The sequence below is a fragment of the Prinia subflava genome, chromosome 3, assembly GCF_021018805.1.
Source record: "Prinia subflava isolate CZ2003 ecotype Zambia chromosome 3, Cam_Psub_1.2, whole genome shotgun sequence".
Taxonomy (NCBI): Eukaryota; Metazoa; Chordata; class Aves; order Passeriformes; family Cisticolidae; genus Prinia; species Prinia subflava.
The window spans coordinates 24,817,033-24,843,362 of record NC_086249.1 but is presented as its reverse complement, the minus strand read 5'-3'; the positions used below and the strand labels follow the sequence as shown (position 1 = coordinate 24,843,362).

General features: G+C 37.8%; 1 protein-coding gene across 8 annotated transcripts in view; it reads right to left on the bottom strand.

Annotated features, from left to right (window-relative positions):
• Positions 1–26,330, bottom strand: part of DLG2 (discs large MAGUK scaffold protein 2) — a 994,479-nt gene that overhangs the window by 274,994 nt on the left and 693,155 nt on the right. For all 8 annotated transcript variants that reach the window (XM_063394414.1, XM_063394410.1, XM_063394417.1 and 5 more), the window contains one exon: positions 22,846–23,015. In XM_063394414.1, coding sequence (XP_063250484.1) covers positions 22,846–23,015 — 170 coding nt within the window. The remainder of the gene's footprint in view (positions 1–22,845; positions 23,016–26,330) is intronic.

The window sequence follows — 26,330 nt, the reverse complement described above, 5'->3', positions numbered from 1 at the left end:
AGAAAGGTTTGCTCAACCCTGGTGTGCATCTCTGGTCACTCATCACATCAGGTTAGTGCTGTATTACTCTGTTTTAAAAACAGAGAGTCATACAAACAAGTGGGAAGAATGGAACAAGCTATGTTTTCTAAATTTTATTTTTCATTGTTCCATTGAAGTAACCCCCCACCCCCAAATAAAAGAGCATATTTAATTTCAGAAACTTTTTCTTATTGACTCCTTTGGTTAGGAAAACATTTCCATCAGAACACAGAAGATCAGGAGTTGATCACTTTCTGTTGGGCTAATGTGCAATTTGTTTCACAGAAACAGCTGATCTTGGACTGAGTGCTCAAATTCGTCACAATAGAAATTAGATGGAGGATAAAATCAGGAGTTGAGGAAGAAATGTTTTATGATGATGGTGGTGAGGCACTGGCACAGGTTGCCCTGAAAAGTTGTGGATGTCCCATCCCTGGAAGTGTTCAAGGCCAGGCTGAGCAGGGCCTTGAGCAATCTGGTCGAGAGAATGACAGGGTTGGTACTTTAAAGATCCCTTCCAACCCAAACTATTCCATGTTGCTATGGTTCAGTGAAGAAGAGACTACTTCAAGAGAGAAAAAGAGAGAGGACTGGATTTAAAACTGGTGCACATCCAAGTCAAACTCAGCTACGTTCAAAATCACCGAAGAGGACAGGCCCATATAAGATTGACTCAATTTGTAAACTAGGAAAGTTGAGTCAAACCTCATTTCCTTCCATTTCCACTGGATATGTGTTTGTAAAATTCATCTGCCTTTAGATTTCACAAACGTTTATCATTGGTCCTGTGAATACAACATACAGTAATCCAATGGAACAGGAGACATTACTGGAATCAGAAAGAGGAAAAGGGACAGGGACAAAAGCTATTCCACCAAAAGTGGAAACTACAGAAAAAAATGCTACTAGAAATAATGAAAAGATATTTAGTTGAATCTTTTCCTGGGATTATTAGCAAAACCACATCAAAATATTTGACTATTTAAATGTATTTTGTATTATTTGCCATACCAGATACATGTTCTAAATACACCACTATATTAGTAAAACAATATGTTCTAATTATGTTTCTAGTAAATGTGGGCTTGAAGGCTCTACACATAATCCAGCAAAGTTGGATTAATAGAAATAAATAATAGTACTAAAAAAAAAAAAAAAAAAAAAAAAAAAAAAAAAAAAAAAAAAAAATTTCTCTGTGTGTCTGTGTCAGACATAGTTGATGAATTACACTGCAGACATTATCATTTTGCAGTAACCAGAGAGAGAGCCTAAGAGATCAGCTGCAGCTATGTGAGGTCAGTTTTCTAATGAGAAGTGAACTTAAAGAAACTCAGTCAGTACCCCGAAAAATGGATGTTGCATTTTGCCATTATCCTACACAGAGACTATCTCATCAGAAATATAACAGAAATATCATAACAACAAATGAAATGTGAATGGGAGTATGAATGTGAGCACTAGAAGAAAGACCAAAGGTTAGAGAAATCATGTGTATTGATAGTTCAAAGCACTCCAAGCAATAAACACCAAAATGAGTAATTTCTGTCAGTCCTGCACAGAATGTCTGGACTCTGTAAGACCATTGCACAGGTGTCTGTCAGCAGAAAACCCTGTACCATGACAGTGGGATGTTGGCAGCAAGATTGCAGCACGTGATATCGGCCATTCTCTTGCCTGTAAGCCCAACAGAGAAGCAGATCATACCAATAAAAATGTGTGTTTACTAAATGAAAAAAAAAAAAAACCAGCAAAGGAGCAGCCACCTTGTACAAGACTTAGAGCCTGAAGAAAGGAGTATTCAGTATAAAGGACCAGCCATAACAACAGTAGACACCTAGGGGATATAGATTTCTCCAAAAATCAGTCAGTCCATGGCTGCCAATCAAGAAAATGCCAAGAGATGTGGTAAGGGTTTGATGTCTCATGTCCTTTGTGTCACACACAGGCGAGTCAGATCACCTCAGCACATGCACCCTGGGGGATATGCATGAAATGGAGAGTGAATGAAATACATGAAAGTAAGATCGTAAATGGTTAACTTATTCAAAGATTTCATGAATAAATGTCACTATCCTGGTGCACGCATTTTCCCAACATTTCTTTTCTAAAGGTGTGAAACAAACTGATCTGCTCCAGAGCACCATGTGAATTCATATTTTAGGAAACTGTTTCACACAGCACAACAGAAAGTACCACCAGAAAGGACTTCCAGCAAGCTGCCCCACCAAGTCCCTTCCCCTCCCTGCAAGCCTGGCTGCTCCGTGGCTTACGGCACATCAACCGTGCTCCTGCAAATACCTGGACGTGGCAATGGGGAACCCAAGCTGGGCCAGCTCCTGCCTTTCCAAGGGACAGCCACTCCTACAACACAGCTACAAAAGATGCAGCTTGTTAAAACTGTCAACCCTGGAACAATGAAGCCCAATCCAGGCTTCTAATTAATCAAATTCCACTAGCAGGGAGGAAAGGAACAGGGGCAATATAAAATGCTTTGACTGATATAATGATTGACTTGTTCTGACAGGTACCTCTGTTATGTCCAGTTTATATGAGTAAACAAACTATAAAAATGTTAATTATAAACAAAGGAGTACCAGGGAATGCCTCCCCATGCCCTTTGCTCAAGCCTCTTGTTGCCAGTTTCAGCTTTCCTGGAGGACACATAGCATGTATTTACAGTAACACCCCACAACTGTGGACATTTAATACACTTGTTACATCTGTGATTTATGACTACTGTTCATTATTGAGTGCAGATTCCTCTTTTATTAGGTGCACACAAAAATAAAACACAAAACAAAATAAAAATTTTATAAAATACATAAAAATTAAAGTTTGTGTCACAATAATTACACAATGTTACAAAGAGGGACCAACGTTCCTCTACAGAGCTCTCTCTGTCTGTCTCTGTCATCCTATGAATCAGCCCTCGAGAAACTTTTAATCCCAAGTATATGAAGTCACTTTATCTCATCTCCTTCATGTTGCAGCAGTAAAGTCAAATATCAATTTATTTGAGTTCTTATAGCAATTCTTATGCCTGATGCATGTGACATCTTATGCCAGAGGGACTTACGTGAATAAAATTTGACTACATTTTGTTCTGTGGATGAAAAAGTCAATCTAAAGTACAGTATGATTCATAAGACTTTTACTAATATTCATAACATATTTAAAAGCTTTTTAATTTCATTGCCATTGTTAATCCTTGTTTCAGACCCTGCTCCCAGATCACTTCAGAGGGCTCTTTTTGTAACTAACAACTGGATAACAGCCTAGACCATGAAGAAGGCCCAAGTCCCTACACATCTAACGCAGTATATTGTTACCTGGTGTTTCCTTCTAATGGCCCTGGGTTAAAACTTTAAGCATCTTCCTTACAGTTCTGACATTTTCTTTCAGAAATATCTAGTGTTTCAGGTTATTTCCCAGTTGATGTCAGATAGAATAAAAATGATGTACAGTGCCACTAGGTAAGAAGAATATTGTCCAAAACCACCTTACACAAAGTGAAAATTATTGTTCCCCTCACACTGTGTGGCATTATACGTTCGTGCCTTCAGGTATTTATCCAAGTGTTTTTACACATTTCCTTTGTTCTTGCCCACAGCCATTTTCATAGTTATTATTTTCATTATTCCCTACATTCTGGCTCCCAGTGCATCACCTCTCCATACTGCTGAAGGAACAGGGATGCCAGACTCCATGAGGGTGAAACTGAGCAGCACACACAGCACTGCCACCGAGCACGGCCAGCGTGCTCACAAGAGAGGCTATGGCTGGATGCTGCCTGGCAGCTGCGATGATACAGCAGGCAAAGAGAATTCTTTTCTTGCAAATGGTCACTCATACTTTTCTGCAGGAGACAGATTTTGGCTGAGGTTTTAATAGAAATTAAACAGTAAAAGTTTTCACCTCATTTGCATTTATCTGCATGAATTTTCAAAATAAACTACAATAGTATAGTTAGTTCTAATTTTAGCTATTCTTGATTTAATAAAAAAAAAGATAAAGATCATTGACATTGAAAACATCATAACACACTTGCTGCACAGCCCAGTGCAAGAATGTGGAGAGGTGTTTCCTTGATTTTTGATGAAACAGAGACATCGATCTCACTGAGATTAAAATGGCTTCAAGGCACTGCTGCATGTGTACATTCATACTATCACAAAGAGTTCTCTGAAGGACTGAAGACTTGGAAAGGTGGCAGCCAGCTAAAACTCAGAAGAGAGCCTGTGGTGCCAGCTGCTATCTAGCGATGGAGGAATGGCAGGCTGATTTCCATACCTCTGAAGCAGGTTTTCTGCATATGTAATTTTAAAATTTGGCTACCATGCTGCTAACTACAGTTCCTTATATCTGTTCCAAAACAGCTTCCTGCTGAGATGGCCTGGAAAACCCCCTTCCACCACTGCATTCTCTGAGCTTTCTCTTCTGCTGGGAGCAGGGGAATGCAAAATATTATATCTTCTTCTTGGACACAGGGTTCATCAGCATTATCTGAGACCCATGAAAGTCAGAAACACGAAAGAATTCAGAATATGGAAAAACACCACCTGGATATTTCAAGGATTTTCTTGCTGATTTACTCAGCTGTAGCCTCAGAAGCAAATATAAACAACTTCAGCTCTTTTCCAACTACTTTTCCATTTTGGGGACATCAAAATCAAACATTGCAGCCAAATTTATTAGGTTAAAATATGAAAGAAAGAAATCTGTTCTCAGGAAATATGAAAGAAAGAAATCTGCTCTCAGCATTATACTCCTTGGCTTAGAAAAAATCATTTACATTCCCAGCCAGAAAGGAAATGATAGGAAATTGAGATTATGATGCAAATGTTAATAAAGCGGCAAGGCAGTGAGTGCATGTTTAAAAACAATCATGCTGTAGGTATAGTAGATAAAGCATTGGTTGACATCATCATAATAGTAAAGCTAATCTTTCTATAATCTTTCATAAAGCCTTGAAAACATATCTTGTTAAATTACACTGCTATTTGTAGGAATTTGTAAAAACGTTCTCTAACAAGCAAACGAAAACAATCCCTTAGTTCCTATTGTTTTGCAGTTTAATGTTTTTCCCACTCTTATTTTTTCCTTGAGTATATTTATCCCTAAAGATATATTCTCCTCAGATATAGCAGAAAAGAAAGGAAACAGCAAATTAGGAAAATACACTTAGAGTCTCATTAGAACTTGTGTTTATTCTATATTTTTACATTCATTCAAATTAATTAGGAATAAAATTCCCAGAAAGCATAGACAACATAGAGCTGTGGCCTAATTGCATAACAGTAATTCTTAAGAATACTTTACTATTTGACTTTAAAATATCAGGGTATTTTCCTAATTATTCACAATAATCTGACTTTCAAAGCACTACTGAGATTCTAGTTCACTGAAAATCATATTAAACCGCACTGCCACAATTTTACCAGTGTAAGTGCAAGAAAAAGGAAATTATTCCATTTTTGAAACTCCAGGAAACAGAGCGAGCAGTTTGGTTCTTTTGGAAATAACATATGATACACCAAGTCTAAACACTTCATGGTAAGACCAGCTAAATTAGGTTTTTAAAAAATTAAGATTAGTGTTTTGAAACAGAAAAATCCAAGATCTGCCTCTTAGGAACAGGATTAACTGCTTATATCTGAAGTTTTTAAATGCCTTTCTCTTCTCACATCTCCATATGCCTACAACTGAACTGAATGAATGCTCACTTCCTTTTCAAGCACAAAGCTTTTTGTATCCTGTTGGTGCACCCACAAGGGCAAACAATCCTCAGATCCAGAGGCACTAAAAATCAGAATTTTTGATCAAGAGAGACATCATCTGGCTGGCTGCCTGGTGACAGGATCATTTATATCTTGCAGGGAATAATGTTAAACACAGCATAAGTGGCCTATATGGCTGAATTGATATGAAGGCTAAAGGCTACTCATTTTTTTCCTCATACTTTTTTTTCTACATTACTAGCATTTTTCTTGGTAAGAGGTTTTTTGGCTTTGTTTTGGTTTTTTTAATCTCATCCTCACCCCTGCTCTTTCATTCACTAAGGCAAAAATCAAGTGGACTATACAAGACTACAGATGAAGTAGACATCCTGGGAAAGTGTTCAGAGCCAGGTTGGATGGGGGCTTTCAGTAACCTGGTCTGGTGGAAGGTGTCGCTGCCCATGGCAAACTGGATGGAATGCAATGATTTTTAGGGTCCTTTCCAGCCTAAACTATTCCATGATTTTAAGCAGCCAGTTCTCCTAACTAGCAGCGAAAAGGCCAAGTGGGGGGTTGCACGATGCATTTTTAAAATTGTCATATGCTGACCTAAAAACTCACTAACGCCAAAAGAGACAACTCTGATCTGCTCCCTGCCTTGGGTTAGCCATGGAAATGTTCTAGCCAAATGGCAAATCAAAAATGGCATGAAAACCAAGCCAAATGAACCTGAATCACAGAGCAGGTGTGCATCAACCATCGTTCACAGAGATGGCAGCTGGCAGATGAGGATGGTGTTGGGTTCACACATCCTCTTTGCTGGCAGCACACTTTTGTACTTCATTACAGATCTGTGACTCCTATGGAGAGCACTGCAAGGTCATCACTGCTGCCCCACAAACCCCATTTGAAGGATGTGGGAAGAGGAAAGTTGCAGGGAGAGGAGCAAGTAGCTGAAGTGAGTAGGACAGAAATAGATGTTTAGGCTAGAAATGCAGCTGAAAAAAAGGCAATAAAAATATGCCTTTACGGCACAAGTCCTACTGGGCGTAAAGGGAAAAATAAAACTGCTCTCCTTAGCTTAAGAGAGAGAAAGAAAATCTTAGGTTTGTAAGGCTCTTGAGAGCTGAGCCAGATCTATAGTGGAATAAAATGGTGTAGTAATAATAATGCTTATTCAATATTTCTGCAATTTTTTGTTCTGAATGATACACTGGTACTATGAACCTCTTCTCCTGAGTAGAGAATCAAATATGAAATCTTTAACCCACCTTTCAAGAGAAGCACAAGGCTTGAGAATGTTGGATTTAAGCACCTTTGTGTGCATTATGAGAACGTCTAATCTAGAGTATAGTTATGTACACAGGTTGAAAGAAGGGGGAAATCAAATTATCTCTCCTGTCCCATTTTTTTCAAATTTTAAGGCAATTAGCCTCATTACCATAAATATGCCCTTATAGCCACGTTTATTGTAACTGCATGTCCTGTTGAAAAAGCCATTTTCCATTAATATGTAACCAATAATCAACCAGTTCTCTAAGGTTTTCGTTTTGAAGACAAAATGGGAATATCTGGAAATGGGATCAGCATGGCAGATCTAGATCTCACTGGTGTAAAACCAAGAGAAGTCCCCTTTCTCTGACTGTCTCCTCTCTTCCACAAGCAATTCAACAAAATCTTGGAGGCTTTTTAAAATCTCTTTTCACTCTCTGTTCATGCTCTTTAAATTCACTTGACCTTATTTAGTTCCTGATGCTACATAAATTCAGACACATAATGTTTGGGTGAAGGAAAAAAATAACAGGGCATGGCTCCTGTGCAGTGCCAAGAGACAGACATGCAGTTACAGACACCTGGAATGACTGCAATGGGAAGATCCAGAGCCTGCTCTTGTTTTTACATTATATATTAACTCGGGTTCAAATCCTGAAACACAGTTCACTTTCCATGCACAAAATACCCCAGCTGTTTCAGGTGTAGGAACCAAATTCATGCTGACAGTCGATCACAGTTTGCCAGTCATTAACAAATAGTACCTATGTCATTTTCTGCACAAATTACTGTAATTACTGACAGCAGAACAAGATATTTCATCTCCTAATAATGTAAATGAAAAGCATTTGTTCCTGTAGATGAGCATATCAAGATGTGCCTTGAAGTAGAGTTTTTACTTTTTGATGAGATGTTAAATTTTTTAAGTCTTTGTACTATGTAAATCTGTGCTTTTCCTGCCTTTTTTTTTTTTTTTTTTTCTTTCCCTGATATAGATCCATTTTTGAAATCTACAGACTTGACACAGGAGAAAATTATTCCAGTTCAGGGAGAAATTCTATTTGCTTTGTATAACATTAGGTGATACAGCTTTAAATAAGTATAGTTAGGCCCCTCCTAAGTTGGATGGCTCTTTGAGACAAATATTTAATAATTTGTCACCAATAAAATGGTGAAGGAGCAGTCTGTCAGTTTGGGATACATGTCAGGGACAGACTCCTCAGCTTCTTTTGTTTGTCCTCCATCTGATGAGGGAAATGTAACACTTATCTTCTCATCCCTGTGGCAAAGCTGAACAGAAATACTTTATTAAAAAGCTCTCTGTCAATAATGTTAAAGGTGGAAAATACAAAATGAAATCAAAGTTCATTTTGCACCTCTTACCTATTTGCAATCAACCCGTAAATAATCAATCTGTCACCCATTCAGTTACTTCTTAAAAACACGGAGAGAAATCAAGGTAAAAATGGACATGTAATTTTGCTTTTTTCTGTAAGGCACTTTATGAAGCCATGATATTAAAAGTTGAACAGGTATATAAATGATACAGGGAAGGAAAATAGATGGTGCTTATTGAACAGAAGAAATAAGGCAAAGACACTCTGCAAATGGATTCATGAGTCATTGCGCTTTGCTTTGATTCTTTTTGTCTCTCTAAAACTGTAGTTTGGTCCCTTAGTTCAGTTTACTGATGATGCTGTCTTGCAGCACTCCAGGAAGCAAACTGAAGCAAAAATGTTTCATTTGCCAGTGAGAAGCACCCTGTACTCTCACACAGTAAAATGAGTAAAGTCAGACACTTGTGCCTTTCTAAAAAAGATGAGGGCAGGACCTCTAGTGACAGTACAAGGGGTAACAGTGTTAAACTGAAAGGGGGTAGATCTGGATTAGATATTGAGAAGAAACTCTTTACTGTAAGGGTGGTGAGGTGCAGGTTGACCAGGGAAGCTGTGGATGCCCCACCCTTGGAAGTGTTCAAGGATGTGTCGGATGAAGATGAAGATGTCGGTCTAGTTGAAGATGTCCTTGATCACTGCAAGAAGACTGCGAGTAGAAGCCCTTTAAAGCTCCCTTCCAACTCAAAGTATTCTCTAATCATTGTATGATTCTATGAATTCTCAGAAATTATGCCAAATATTTGCTTAGGGAATTGTATTCTAGCACACCTAACTAGAAAGGGAATGTGAACTCACATTTGAAACAGAATTACAGATTTTTTTCAGACTGGTCCCTGACCATTGAATATTTTCTAAGAACTTGTGCTTAGCAGAATTGAAATGCAGAGTATAACACTTAAAATATGGTTGTTCAAGCCTGAGTTACACTACGAATTTTCTGCGAGTAAGAATTTCCCTCTTAATGAGATACAGCATAACACAAGACCCTGCTGTTAGTCCCTTGAGGGGTTCTAGCTCGGAGGGATGTTAACGTGGCCCTTCTGTCAGCTATTTCAACTAATAATAAACACTGAACTTTCCTGCAATGCCAGATCCAGGGTGTAGGTCATTCTCTGGGAACTATATATGCAGCATTTCCAATGAAAAATGAAACCCTGCGGGAAAGAATGAATGTACTAACATCTTGATTTATTCACAGGCCATCTCTGGGCCCCATTTGGAAAATTTAAGTAGCTATTTGGATGAAAAGATTGATACTAGTGAGACTCACCCAAAGCCTACAAGACTGATTTTAGGTGTAAAGAAACTCAGCTCTGATTTGAGCTGGACAAAACTGTTCATATGAATTCAAGACTTAGCATGAAAAGACTTGGTGCAGTCCAAAGCAAAGGAGTTTTTGCCAGCCCCCAAATACTGAAACATGCTGTGAAAACACCCTTTGGTGAAGAACCCGCCACCCACCAGATCAAATTGTTCCTAAGGAGCACAATCCTGGCTTGAGCAACAGAAAGATGGAAAAGACAGAGAAATGCAGATTAAGATACCAGATTGTGTTCCAATAGTCATTAATATTTTCCCATGCACAGAAGTTTTTTTCTAAAATGTTCTATCCTTCCTAAAGCAAAAAAAGATAGAAATGAAACATATAAAATTATTGTTGAGGACAGGTAAAGCACACATTTTTTTGTCTGGAAGACACCCTCTTCATTTCTGCAGATGGAGTATTTAAATATCCCCATGCCTACTCTTTGTCTTCTAAGTATAGTGAAATGAGAAATTTTGTTATGAATCTCAGGACAGGTAGAAACTCAATGGATCATTATTCTCCTCAACCTGAGGTAGAAGCAACTACAGCTGCATTATGCCTAACAAATGACTGTCTGGCTTATCCAGGTATTTCCCATGCTACAGACCTGATGTCCTCCCTGGTAATCACAAGCCTCACTTCTTCTGCATCTAGTACAAATCTTGTTTATTATTTGTCTATTAAATTTTGTTTCACACCTGCTCTAGGGAGCACAGAGAGCAAACGCCCTCTTCAAAGATGCACTGCAAGGCAAGATTGCTATCAGGTGCTGATAAACTGCCCCCACCTCCCACTTAGTCTTTGGAATTCCAGATAAATGGCTTCAGATCACTCATTTATTCATTGCAGGACAGGCTTTCTAAATCTCTGATCATTTTTACAGCTTTCCCCTGGAGTCCCTCCAGCTGGCATACACCCTCCTTGAAGTACAGAGCTCAAAGCTTTACCTGTAAAGAATGAAAGGAATGCTCCTATGTCTTATAAACCATACCTCAATTTATAAAATCAAATATAGCATTTGAATGTTTCATCACAGCAGGATGTGTTAGAGACAAGATGTTACAGCTAACAAAGTTCCAGCTACTCTCCACATGATTCTTTTCCTACAGTTTTATGTTAGCACTGTTTAGCAGATTATGTGGTTATTTCTGCTGAAAGCACCTTGCAGCTGACCCTGCTCAATTAAATCTTTGCTTTTTCAGATCACTTTCAGTGTTAAACCTTCCAAGCACAGGGAGTCATTTGAGAAAAAATGAGGAACTGTCGCAGAAGAGAAGTATGGTCTCTTCTGGTTACCATTACTCTTCAACCTTTTTCTAAATGCTCATGAAGAGATTTCCTACTTTTTCAAATATTATTCGGAGATTCTAAAAATATACTGATGGCTTCACAGCCCCTGGGCTCCCCTTGTTCACTTCAATAAGGATGCATTTCTTTCCTGCTTCACCTTTCCAGTTTTTCATCTTTCCTCCTCCCCACGTGTGTTCAAGCCCCACCATTGTCAGCACTCAGATTCCACCAGATAAGTTCTGGTGGTCTGTCATCAAGCCCACCAGGACCCATGAGTCTGTGAGTATCTAGCTTCTCTAAGTGCTGCCAGACCTATTGCTTCTTCCTTTGAGGCTGAAGTCTTGTCCCTTTGTTGCTGATTTTGATCACGAGAGCAACCTTCTCAGAGGCTTTTCTGTGAAAACTGATGCCAGCAAAAAGGTACACACTTTTCACATCTTGTCTGAATACACCTACAATCACAACATCTCTCTGTAACTGCCAAGTGCATCTCTAAAACTACAACCCTGCATTACAGAGCGGGTCTGATTTGCCATAGCAGTATTTAAAAGTGTAATTCAAAAATAACTTTCAGAAGTTTTGGCTATGACATTTGATAATATTTTGAATTTAGGAATGATACACACCTGACCTACAGACTTTGGATAAGACTTACCCCTGGCCTACAATTTACACTGAGTTTATTTTTCAGTTACAGTATATAAAATGTAAATGAACCCACAATAAACAATTTTACTACATTATTTGCCGTAATTTTATGTTTCCTTATTTCAGTTCTGTCTGTTGGAGTGAATAACATGCCTTCCTATTAATTTCATAAGACAGCCTACAAAATGTTTTGCATAAGAAACACAACAAACAAAAATCAAAATATAGTTTTGAGAAAGAAAAGTCTATCATGTCCCTATTTGCAAATATCACTTTCCAAAATAAACAAGTCAAGCATGTCTTGGGGCTATTGTTCTTTTAGCTTATGCAACACATCTTTTATCATATCCTAAAGAGTTTTTATGTCATTATACCCTTTTTTACATGTCATGAAGTTCCAAGATCTTGCTTTGCAACTGTTTCTTCCTATCAACAAAGATAGATAGGATTTTTTTTTTCTAAAGAATCCAAGAGCAGGTTTGTTACCTGTTCATGTAAGTTACTACTCAAAATTCAGAAGCCGGCATCCCAGGTAATGAACACATAGCTTTGTGCTTTTGAAAATTCCGGATATACTCCCTGGTGTTTATGGTTTCATGGGGATTTCCTTCATGGATATAAGTTGTTTTCTCAAACTTTCAGAGTTGCATTTTTCTCCAAAATTAGTCACTAAAGATATAAGCATTAAGCTATTTCCTTGCCTTTCTCATACAACAACAGCCAAAATCTCCACTGGAAGAGGTCAGAGTAATTTTTTTCATCTACCAAACACACCAAAAGCTTAACATTGAGAAAAATTCATCAACTTGCCATTGGACCAAGTAGCAGAATTTCTGAATGAAAAAAATCTTAAGTGAGTCTCTGCAAGGTAAGAAGAACAAATGATACTCTCATAAATCAATGGCTTTACTGCCAACTCAACAGAAGAATTGAAGAGCAGCTGTCTACATGTCAGGGACTGGCACAGCAAGGCTCCACTTTGTTTCTATAAGAATCTCACCGTGTCTGCAATAGAGGAACCTTCACTGCATTTAAAAACTCAGGTGCCCTTTGTGCACATCATTGATGTGATACAGGCAGAACCAGCACATTTTTGCACTGCAGTCCCACAGCCTGGACTTCCTGGTCTCATATCTTATGACAGCCCAGCTGCAAAGAATCATCTACATAGACAGTTTCCATGGCAAACAGCAAAGGGTCTTCCACCTGAATGCCAAAAAATAGCTGCCATTTCCAGGAATTCTAATATAATGTTGAGAGACACAAAACAAACAAAAAAAAACCCCCTAACTGATAAAGGAAAAGAAGCTCTTCAAAGCTGTAGGACAAATGTTCTAAAATAACCAACGGCAAGTCAAAGCTAGAATGCCACAGGGAAATTTCTTTTTGACAAATGTATTTGGAATTTGGAATACTGAAAACAAAATGAGGATGACAGACCTGCAGAAAGGACCAGAGTAGTCCAGAAAGGACTCCAAATAGCCAGATGAACAACCATTGCAATTAATCACTTTGGTGTTTGACTTCTGAGACAGCTATTCCCTTCAGATGTTCAGAGATGCCTTAATGTAACTCCTTCCTTTCTACTTCCAACTAATGCAAACAAAATAATTATATTGACAATCTAAAATAATTTTTAAATAGGCTGCAGTGTGATATTTTATTTACCACATCACTTGAATCTCTAAAGCTGAAGTCAGCTTTGTCTCTCCACCATGATTAGAATCTGCAATGCCTTTCTCAGAAGACTTAAAATACTGACTGTCCATGCTTATGATTACAGGGCAAAAGGAGAAAGAAAAATGAAGGGAGAAAATTGAAGAGCTACAGCTCCTCATGCTATAAAAAATAAATTAAATATCATTTATTCTCTAAAAGGTGCTCTTCGTGGCAATGCAATATTTTGCTGATGTGTGTTGTCTTTCAGATAGCAGAAGTCTTGAGAAAGATCTGGACATCTAAAAACTATCAAGATGACAGAACTGCTACATAGATAATTAAATGAACAATAAAGGATGAAAACACTGCTCTGTAGTTTCATGTAACTAATTTGCACATTAGGTTTATATTCAAAAAAGGATGAAGGTCTCCAAAGAAGGGAACATAAGGATTTTCAGACTACCCAGGTGAAATGAAAGATGTTGTGTCAATGAACATATTTCACACAGCAGGCTAATCCCCACCTTCTGTTGCATCAGGATGTCAATCAGGCTCCAGCAATAGTTGTCATATAATTATTTATTATTGATGTGGTGAAAGATCAAGCATAATGATCATTTTCTAAAATTTACCTGAAGGACTTAGAACAAGGATAAGATGAGTAGAGCAAAAAGGCCAAGTAAACTGCCACTCCCTAGGAAATTCTCACCACTCCACTAAGAAACAGAAAAAATGATGTTGGCCTCCTGTCTACAGGAGGAAAGACTTTTTCCACACTCAGCCCAGTAGTTTAGCAAATGATGCTACTGTCCTTCCCTATCTTTTGATCTATTGTGTATCTGGAAATACTGATGAGACAATTAACACCTGCTACACTGTCTGCTGCATCTCCTGTCCTCCTGATGAAAATAGCAATGGCAAAAATAATGAAAGGGATCTTGTCTCACTCCCCTTTTAGCTCTTACACAGCACTCTAGAATGGGGAGGCAAATGATGGAACTATTTCCTACCCAGAAAGTTACAACCTGGAGGAAAAGAGCAGTACAAAGGCATGCTATAACAACAAGATTATGAGACTCACTGTATTATATTTAGCCAGGAGAAAACTTTAGAACCGAAAAAGAAGCTGGCCAAGATCCATGGGGAATTTTCCTCACGCTTGGCATGGACAAATAAAAACCAAAAAAGGCACTTAGTCTTCGGGATTTTTAAAAATTGCAGAGAGTATAAGGACACAGTGTCAAGTAGAATCCCAAAGCAAACACATCACAGTTTTTCATACAAGCCTGAGACAAAAGATGTTCCAAGAAACTTTTCAGCAGCATGCTGGAGATCATTATGTAACTGGGAAATCCATTAAGAATGCAAGTTCCTTTGAAGCATTTCTACAAGGACAGGATAAATCGAGTGCAGAATTTTCAAATGGTCTGCTTTATTGGCACCCAGAAAGATGCCATATGAACCAAAGCTGGAGATGCTTCCATTACTTATCCAACAGCTGAGCACAGAAATTAATAAGCCCTGTCTCTAAAGGAAGCAATCAAAATAAAACAAACTAAAAATAAACCCCCAAAAAACAACCAAACCCCAAAACCCCAAAACAAACCTCGACATCTCCCTTTTCTCAAATTTTCAGAAAAAAGTTAAGAGTTAAACCTGTGAAGGTGACAACGACAGTATCAGGGGAATCTAGTAAGTCATGCTAACAGCTCTTGATTCGCAGCAAAAGCCTCAGAAGTAACGTTGACCACAACAAAAGGACCAACACCTCATGACAGAATGATAAAAATCTAGGTCACACTGGAGCACCATACCCTTTGCTGTCTCTACTCAGAGCTGATGAAACTACCTAGGCAACTGGATAATAATACAAAATTCCCACCTAATTCAGAAAGGACCAGCACTGAAAATTTTGTCAATCGAAATGTCAGTTATCTGCTCAGCTCCAAAGATGGTTGAATTTGGTCTGATGTGAAACCATTTAATAGCACCATTTCTGCCATTTAACTGCAATTGTAATGAAAAAGATGAGAGGTTTATTTTCTTTCTCTACTGAAAACAAAAAGCCACCAACCAGAACTTATTTTTCTTGAAACAAAACCTCCAGTTTGTTGGCATCCAAACCTACCTGCACATCTATCTTTCCCTGAGCTGCTGCTTTTGCTCTGTTGCAGCCACAGTTCATTAAGATGAAATGTGCTCTGCTGAAGCTGCCTCATCAGTAAGTACTGCTGAAGCAATTTAGTAATGATCTTAACGCACAGTGCTGGATTTTTATAGCCATCTCAATTGGCTATTAAAATACAGCACTGCACTTTGAAATTGCTACTGCACCACTTCAGAAATAGTTAGCACGATGGAGCTGCAAAAAGCAATGTTCATATCAGCGGAAACCTTACTCTCTGTGAATGATTTCTGGAAAATGACACTTAAAATCTACTATGAGATTAGATGTTCATTTTGCATATGAACACAGGATTCTTCAGACCTGCTTGGAGAGTTCTTAAGAGCTTAATGGTTTCAAGGGAAAAACAGACAAAATACGTGCATATAATATTGCTGCACAGTCTTCCCAGACATGTTGTTTACTTCTTTACTGCTAATGGAAAATGATATTTAAAAAGAAAAGGGGAAAAAACATAGTTATCATGAAAATATAAAAGTCTTCAAGCAAGTAATATCCTACAGTTCATAGGATAGTTCCAGTTTTAGGTGAGACAACCAGCCAGAAGAAGGGACTTTGAATCCCTTTGAAATTATCCTTTTTGATTTGGAAATTAATTTCTTTAATTACTGACTACTTATCTCCAAAGATGGTTGAATTAGGTCTGATGTGAGGACAAGCTGATTCCATCACTTCCTGCCATTAAACTGCCATTTCTAACAAAAAGTAGATTTACCTTCTTTCTCCATTAACAAAAACACTTTAGAAAAAACCTGAAAAACTAGAACAGAAATGTCATTTTAATAATAACTATTACTTTGTGAAATTGTGTGCAAGAACCATTTTTCCTCAGGAATGGAAGGAATCACTTCACAGAATTGGTGTGAGGTTTTTTTAAAGAAAAGCTTCATATATGATAACTTACACAAATGAGAGGCAAGTCTTGAGTCACCAAAGGCAGATTATACATTTGGTGTTTTATTTATACCATAAAGAAGAATATGGTAATAGCAGCTGTATGCATTTATCATCACTTAAATTAAAGAACCAGATCCTCAGTCTGGGAAATAGAAAGGTACAGATATAACCTACCACTTTTACCACATCAGGCACTGCCAACACAAACGTGTCAAAATACAGTTGGAAAACAGCAGAGGCTTTTATATTACTTTTACCATGGTGCTTTCTAATTTTATGATTCTCAAGAGAATACAATTTTCATGTGATAAACTATCAGATACTCACATACTCTTACGTAAGACAATCCTAGCCTGCAGGGAAGCCACACTTTTTAGTGTTCTTAACTTACAAATGGTGGTTTGAGCTACTATCTTAAAACTCGAAAATTATGTATGAGTGTTTGATGGAGCACTTTCTGCTTATTGGAGGAAATACAAGTTCCTTCAAGCACAGACATTTTACAAAAAATGGTATTTTCGTTTCAATTGTGGTGTTTTTCTATTTATACCTGAAGTAAATGACAGAGGTGATATGAAGTGAAGCACTTAAATTAGAATTGAGAACCAAAATAGTTTGTTAAACTCAGACTTGAGAAAGTTTGCCTGTTTCCTCTATATTTCTATGGTTCTGTCTTTTAAGTTGCCCCATTTTGCTCTGTAAGGTAGGGATCTTAGGGAAGTATTCACAGAGCACAGAAGGAAGACAACACTGAAAGCCAGAAATAAATTCACAGCTGATAAGATCACAAGGCTGAAACTCTTCAAAGACGGTAAGAAAAGGTTCTGTTCAATGTGTGAAAAAATTATTTTGTTGAAAACACTTTGGACCTTACAAAACATTTCTTAATTTTTTAATTAGGAAAATATCTGGCTAACTTGCCATAAGCCCCTCTATTCCCACATGCTAGTTTGCTATGGCATATTTAGTGTCTCATAAATTAGAGAAAAACTATTATTAAAGTAATAGACATGATAGCTGCAAAAAAAAAAAAAAAAAAAAGGACCATCATCAGTCTGGAGCAGGCACTTGCAATCAGTTATCAAACAGCAAGATCTGAAAGCTCTCACTGTTCTCTGAAATTGGGAAATAAATAATTGGGGTTCTTTGTTTGCAAAAAGCCCCTTCTTTCATTTTAAGTGCCGTAGCTATTACCTGAGATAAAAAGGTAACTTTTGACTTTGCTTTGGTAGATAAAAGTCTTAAGTTTCCTCCCTTCCTTACTGAAAGCAGCACTTTTAAATTTTTTTTAAATGAACCCTCTGTTCTGCTATTCTGAATGGAACTTTTTTTTTTTTTAGCAGACATTCTGAAATACACATAATTGAACTTTACTTTTGTGACTATTTCAGTCGTCACTGCAAGCTGGGATACTATCTATGCATCAGAACACATGAGATATTTACAATAAAGTCATCATCAATCAAAACTAAAATATCTCTAGTCTTATGAAAAAAAAGTATGAACCTTTAGGAAATTACAGACAGTAATGTACTAGAGGACATTTCAGCAACAATCCAAGATAAATCTGCACTGAAATCTTACCTTACACTGATGGTGAAAAATCTCTGCATCTTCTCAAGAAAATCTCATAAAAATCTCTTATCAGAGAGTTTAAAAATACACTTCTTAAACCATACTGATTCTTTTCCCAGTATAGTAATAAAGCTTCATTACCGTCCACTGACTTTATTCAGTGTCATCAAGAATAAAACAAATAGTTACGGGAAAAGAAATTCTACCATGTGCCACAGAGTCCCTTCAGTTCAGCATGGAACACAACGAAATGGGAACTCTGGAACTGGAAATGCCCAGTGACGTGGTCTAACATTTAGACAGATATACATAACTCTCAAAATAAATGTGCATTATGCCCTTTATATTAATCCCACTTTATTTTTGCATAATTTATTGAGATGTCTGGTTTAGGAGCTTAGTCTCTGCTGATTAAGAAATTTAAGATAAGGAGGGAGATACACAATGGGGCTGAACAGTGCTTAAGAGATGCATTAACTTTTAATCTGAAGCCCCAAAATATAATCACACTCCAAAAGGATTAAAAGAAAAGTTTTGATATGGCCCTAATTCTGAGAGCAGAAACAGTAAATTAAGTGCCTCTAAATATGTTTTAGTGCCCGAAGCAGTTTGGGGTGGACCTCACGAGAATGTGTCACTGGCTGAATTCATCACGAATGGCAAAAAGCATGCTTTTAAGAAATCAAAAAGTGACAGAGCTGCTGGTCTGTCCAGAGCCTTTTCATCTAAAACGTCGTGAACAGAAGGGCAGCTCCAGTCACTGCAGCAAGATCCCGACACAGCTCAAACGCTGTAATAATAGGCACTATTATCATGAAGGGTGTGGGAAAATAATCCTGTTTCTCTACGGCTTTATACTCAAGCCACCAGAATATCCAGATAGCCAAATTAACTGTCCTTTATGTTGATCCTTTTTTTGGGGTGTTTTTAAGTCTGCCATTTCTCCTTTGAAGTTTCCTGGTATTCAGCTGTTCTGCTTCACATACCCTGAACTTAATTTCTGCAGTTTTGATGTCTTCTAAGACACCATTATTTCCTACAGAAGGGAGGTCAAAAGTTTATTATCTGATCCACCACTGCTGTAGTTACAAGAATCCTTGTTTTTTGCCTTTTTTTTTTTCCTCCCCTTCTGGTAGAGAAGATATATCAGAGCTTAAATTATCAGCTAGGTAGGCAAGTAGGTAGGTAATATTTTACATGACCTCTGTGTTTACCCAAGTTTCTGACTGCCAGAAATTTTCTGCAATGGTAGAAATATTTTTTTTTCTGCTGATCATTTAAAAACTGAAATTTCAAAAAAATCAAGTTTCATTTCTATCACTTGGGCATTAGCATACTAACTGTGTACCATCACACTACTCAGTGCTCCTGGGTTTAGTAAAAGTATATTTGGAATGTGACAGGACAGCATGAAAATTTTCAGGTCAGTGGAACTACTTTGGTTTGAAATCCTCCAGTCAAATGCAATGAAATGGGACTGAGCACTGCAACCCCTGAACAGTGACTGAAGTTCACAATCCAGCACCCATAAACAGTTATTTGCAGGGTCTTCCAGGAAGCAAAACAGACAGCACCATTAAATTGCTTTGTTTTGAATGCCTGCATTTTGCTCCCCAGGAACAAACACCCCAGCGTGTGCAATCCATTCTCATTACTGCTAGTCTTGCTTCAATACAGAGCAAGAAAAGCATATTACTTAATGACAGGATTTTCAGTAGTGTCTAAATCCCAGTGATTTAAATAAGAAAGCTGCAAGTATATCTTTCCTCTGTTACAGCTGTCAGCCACTGCAGGGATGCTGGCTGCTAAAATCTGCAGTGCCCTGGGGGTGACTGAAACAAAACATCTACTCTTGGCCACCCAACCCTTTGCAAAGCCACACGAGTGGTGTGCCTGACTGAAGAGACATGCAAGAGGCATACAAAGGACAATCTCCCAAGCACAGGAAAGAGAGGAAGAGCCTGCAAGGATGACAGTAAGCAACTACCTTCAAGACACAGACTATGGCTATCTGCCTATATTCGCAATCAGGTGTGTCAAAGGGATGATCAGCTTTAAATGCCTACACAGATGCAGCTCTTTGAACCCTTGATTTTCCTATTACACTACTCATTTGTGTCTTTGTTGACCTCTTCTCACCCCAGAAATAAAAATAAAGGGTTACAGGTTTAGCACATATGATGATAGAAGAGCCTTTTTGTGATGCAACAGGAACAACTGCATGGGGATCTACATTCTGAAGGGGCCTCCTGGCAGCACATGACCATACCCTGTCCCCTGTCACATGCCCAAAGCCATTGCCAGACAATTCTTATTTAATATCTGATGTTTAAAATACATTCACCAAATTAATCAATGTCTTTTACGTGGTGGTTGCTAGCTATAAAAATTAATGACCATTAAAAAAAAAACAAAAACCAACCAACCTCTATGGACTAAAAACTTGTAAAAGCCCTCATCCTGAATATCTCAGATGAAATTAAAAGGACCTCTACATATAAAGCCTTACAAATTTCCCTCTTTACCAACTTCAAATGCTGAAAGATATAATCTACTACACATAGACAGGCAAGTTAGGGATCTCTGAGTTCACCTGGTATTCTGGAAGCCAAGACTTGCTTTCATGTGGTAAATTCTCAGGGCAGTAAGGCATGAAGCCAGTAAATGCTAGGTTATATACTGACAGAGACAGTCAGGAGAATAACTGAAGAGATGTTTGGTACTCTGAGTTTGGTATGGAACAACCCTCTTGTCTAAAAAACAGATTTACTTTCTTTACTAGTTTCGTGAGTAGGAAAGAAGGAATGGTGTGCAAGCTACCATGCTGGTTTTCAGATCCTGCTCAGGACACCAAAACATCCCAGTTTCACTGTCAGAAGTAAGAAACACTGTTTATATAAATACTAAGTGGTTCTTACATTGCATAGTAATGGTGTGAAAGACCAGTTCACAGATAAATCACCTGAAATATGAGGAAATAAGCATCAGAGGAGTCACAACAGCCGAAAGTCACAGGTTTTATGCTCAACCTCTGGTGAGAGTTTGATGTCTCTAAACAGATAATTTCTTCATGGAAGATTTTGAAAAAAAAAATCAAAGGAAAAAATGCTCTACATATTAAGAGTAGTATTTATAAGGTTTTCATCACAACTATAAATTATTTATTTTCTTTATTTTGCTTTTTTATCTGTGGAATACAGAAATCCTAACAGAGCACGCTTCCTTACTGCCTGAATTATGAAGGTAAAACCTCTGGCTTTTGCAGAAAACTAGTCCATCAAGTCCATTATTTTTTATCTAAGTTTCCAGCTAACTTGTTTCTATAGAGGTGAAAATATAAAAAAATATATTCAACTTAACATTAAAATTCATTATTTATAGCACTTATCTGTAGTAAACTTCATGAAAGACTATAAATGAAAATCATATTTTCAGTAATAAGCAGCAAAACTTCTTTAGCTTGCCCAAAAAGGCACATTTTTTTGGTATCCATTCTGTTTATGAAAACATTTGTGAAAAGAAATAGTTTCAGGCATACACTCAAAACAAATACAGTGCAAACCCATTATTAGATAATGATTGCCTCTCTTGTCCATTTCCACAATGTAGCAAAAATTTGGTCACGGTGAATAATTTTTACTGTTTCATCACAACCAGAAAGGACATGTTAATTTTAGTTTCTTTAGCCTTAGGTCTCTCAAAATGACTATCACATCACACACTTAGTTTAATTCCAAATCTTTAAAAACACTGCCTGCACTTGTACTCTGAATTCACATGCATATAAAATACCATTAGAAATGCTTTTCTATTAGAAGAGCAATCCAGCATTGTAATTGACCACAAGAATCCAAGAGCAGGGCATAATGAATGCACTGCAGTGTCAGAGTGCACTGTTGACTGTTAGAGGTCAATTGCAACAATATGTCTCCATATATTAAATATACTCCGCTAGTGGTATAAAAACCCCTATGGAGAAGCATACTATGGTATTCACATGAAGGGACATGTAAGGGAGAACACTGAAAAAGCTGCAGATTATTCACTATAGATAAAACAGGGAGAGTAAACTCATGTGCACTGCATGTATTAAGATACATGCAAATGTCTTAATTTCATTTATCTCTCTCTCTCTCTCTATATATATATCTACATCAAAGACCTGCTTGTGAAATAGCTATTATGGATCAAAAAAAATTAACTGCTGTTCATTCTATTCACATATACCATGAAAATATGCATTTTCTTTGTCCAGAATTTAGCTATGAAGAAAAATGCTTGTAGAAAGGAATTTGGCTTTTTGTTCTGTAAACAGAAGGTTCTACTGGAAGTGATAAAGCTCATTTAGACGAGTGAAGGGTTTGTGCTAGATTTCCACATAATTTCGTTGAAGAATAAAATAAAGTAAAATTCTTCTATGGATCTGGGTAAGTTGATATTCTTGTCGTCATGCTCCAAAAGTAACTACAAAAAACCATCATGAAAGTACAGAGGATAAGCTGGATAATCAAAAAATTTTTCCTTCTGATAAGAGGGAGAATTCAGAAACCCCACATTCAACAGCACCTTAAATGAAAGGTTTGAGCAGAGGAACTTCAGAGGTAGTACAGTGCTGCCACATGGTATCTCTGTGTCTCTTTAGAAGGTAAGGAGACATCTCTACAGTAAACACCAAATGAAGCAAACCACAACCACTTGAACTCCTTTGTATTTCACGAAGAGACGTAACCATGAATTCAAATCCTACCAGCCTAAATGAACTCCATTTCAGTATCTGACAGGTCAACCGGTCAGCAAATCAACAAGGTGACGCAATTTGAGCTACAGGAGAGGCTAAACACCGTGTTTAAAATGGATGTCCTTGATTTCCTTATCTACCTTTCGGTCCTTTGAAGAGCTTGATCTCCACGACGGTCTCCAGTATAGGTCTCCTCCGCCGGACGTAGAGCCGCACTATGGAACCAGCCTCCTTCAGGGCCTCCACGGCCTTGCTGTGCGACACCTCCGACACGTCAACCTCGTTCACGCGCAGGATGCAATCGTTGACCCTGCAAGAACAAACAAGGCACTAAATGCTTCAGCCGCTGCTTTGGACCAAACAAAGTTTTGTCAGCAGCCCTGTAAAATGAAGAACACTTCACTGGGAATCACAGAATCACGGAATATGACGAGATGGAAGGGATCCATAAGGATCATCAAGTCCAAGTCTGCCAGGTGACAGACTTAATGCTTCACAAGCAGTGAGACAGAGCGCTCAGTCCTTCCAAAATACATACCCGATTCAAACTGGATCAAACCTGGTTCAAACCCAGTCACCCACACCTACCATCCTCCTTCATGAATTGGGGCTACATGCACTATAGTGATAGAAATCAGTAATAACTTGTCTTTACAGACTACACTGAAACAGTTTTGAATAAACAATATAAATTTGCTTTAAAACACTCATGCTGCATGCTATTACTGCAGATCATAGTAAGGACAACTACAGTTGCTCTTAAGGAAATCTCATAGTGTGATACAAAAGCTGTCACAGTAAAAATGCTGTCCTACAATAGGCAGACAATTTAAAACAGAATGCTTGATGCTAAATAATTTACTCAAGTTAAATTCTTTATGTTTTCAACACTGACAGTAGGCTTCAAGATCTGCTGTATGTTAATCACATTTTCTTTTTTATTTGAACACAAATAAAATTCCCTCATAGTCTTACTTTGAGCATTTACTACAGTATCTGGGGACAAACATATAATCAATCTCAATGTCCTGGTCAGATGGAGCTGCATTCTCCTTATCTGACAGATTTGTCCTAGTTGGAAAGGAAGTCTACAACTTAAGAGCAGTAAAATCCACCTCCCAAGCAGTAGGCTAATGACTTAACTACCGGGCCACCCCTTCTTTGCAAATGAGAACAAGTGAAAAGAGCAAATTCCAAAGAACTAGATTGATTGAGACTGTACTGCTCTTGTGCAGTACATTTGTTGTGAGATGCCTCTAAGTATTTTGGGTACAGAAGAAAAAGGCATTTTGTAAACAAATGTGTTCTTCTGAATGTCTGAAAGGACAACCAGCAAATCAAATATTGGTTGCTAAAAATATTCCCATTCCTGTTATGTTTCTATACATAAAAATCAACTATCAAATGTTACTCTTTACAGCAAAAGAACATTTAATCTGAATATTGATTAGGTGTCTCAGCACATGGAGGGAGAATGAAATTTACCTAAGTTTATGAGAACTCTGAGAATTTAGGATTGTTTTCGTCGTGTTCTTATGCTGCTGCTTTTGTTTAAAACAAACCCAAATCAAAACAACAAAAAGAACACAGTTATTTGAAACTGGTCAGACTTGGAAAGGACACAAAGCTGATGCTTCCCTTCTGAGGAAAAGCACTGTATCACAAAGTTTCCAGATATCATTCAAAGATCGGGTTCCAATGCCAGAAGTTTCCATGGTTGGGAGGGGCCTTAAGCAACCTGGCCTAATGGAAAGTGTCACTGCCCAAAGCTGGGAATGACGGAACTAAAAGTACTTTAAGGTCTCTTCCAACCCAAACCAAACTATTCTACTATGATTCTATGCCTTTCTGCACCTGAAGGCTTTTCTTCTCTCTCTTAAGGAGGTTAATTTTTCATTTTTTAATAAATAAATACAATATTCAAGAACATGTATGCACATGTTGCAACAATATAAACCTAAAAGGATAATAGCAAAAAAAGTCAGTAAACCCAGTTTAAGAAAATTCTTTCAGATTATTAAGTGCATAGTCTTACCCCGTAGGAATAAAATTATTCCCCCTTTGCAAGCAGCTCTCCAATGCATTTTCCTGGCTTTATATTCATGTGCCAAGTATATGGCAACAATTTATTTCTGTGATTTCTTTTCCCATTTATTGGTGGATATGCCCTATACCTGTTAGTTTCAGATGGTGACAAGCCTATGCCCAGGGGAAGATCTGCCTCATAATCCAAGACAACACAAGTCAAACGGAAGAGACCCTAGTAGTTTCACCAATACATACACTAGTTGTATTGTCATATAATCATATAATCAGAGACAGGTTTGGGTTGGGAGGGACCTCATACAGCTTGGTTTTTATGCTGCCAGTGCACATTGCCAGGTCATGTTGAGCTTCCCATCCATCTGTTGTTCTCCTCAGGCCTGCTCTCAAATATTATGCACTCACCTAAATTTATTCAGGTCTGCAAAATTCCCCATGCAGGTAACAAATTAGAATGAGTTAGGCAGCTTTTCGTATGGCACACTGGCTCATCTAAGTTCTTTAACATAATGGACATATTCTACAGAATTCTGAAGTATAAATTTGGTATGAAGGACCCCAGACAGTTAAATACAGAACACATCCAAACCAGTTACCACTGATAGAAGAACTAGGAGAGATCCCTTGTTGTTAAGGGGGAAGGTCAGTTTAAGTATCAAGTTTACTGATACTTGTTGCTATTCTCAAAGCAGATAAGGGCTTGCATTCAGGAAAAACCTATTTTTAAGGGCTTAAACTTCACTATATTATTCTGAGTTTGATTTTCACTGTTTTCAAGAAACTGTGCACACATCTTTGAGAAGCTGATAAACGCTTCAGTCCACTTGCAAGCAAAGAAGACAAGTACAATCCTTAGGCACTGACTGGACATATAGTAGATGACAACTGGTAATGATCATTCTGTTCCCTTGTTCTGTGCAATATGGTGCCTTGGAGGGAAACCCAAAGCAGCGTAGTGTGGCAGCTAAGAGCACCCAGAAGACCAAATGGTCCTGCCAACACACATTAGCCCACTTGCAGCTCCATAACAAGGCTAACTGGAACCAACTATAGACTCAGGAACAAGGCAATAATTTGTACTCTGTGGATCAACATCATGACTCTAAATCCTGTAGTAATCTGCAGGTCTCAGTTATCATCCAGACACCTCCAGCTGTTGTATTAGTGGGACAATGTTGCTTTTCAAAAGCAGTGTTACCATGCTTTCCATTCAGAATGGACAGCATTCACAGATTCTTTCTAACCAAAGCTGGTTTTTTTAGCTGCTCCTCAGAAAAACTCGAATTTGTATGGACTTTATTTATTCTTTAGTCAGAGCAAAGAAATTAAGGTTAAAATAGTTAGAAAGGGAGAGTGAGTGCAAAACTATGGAATATATCAGGTAGATATATACCTCCATATATCAGTATGGAGATATCAGATAACTTACAAAAGTAAGACAAAGAAACACTAAACTTCCTCTTTATCCTTTGCTCCAATTTAGCCTGTTTCCCTCCAAAACTGTTCATATTTTCTTTCTTCCAGAACTCACAAGAGCACAGCACCTTAAGCAAGAACATAAGATTCTAGGATGTGAGCTGAA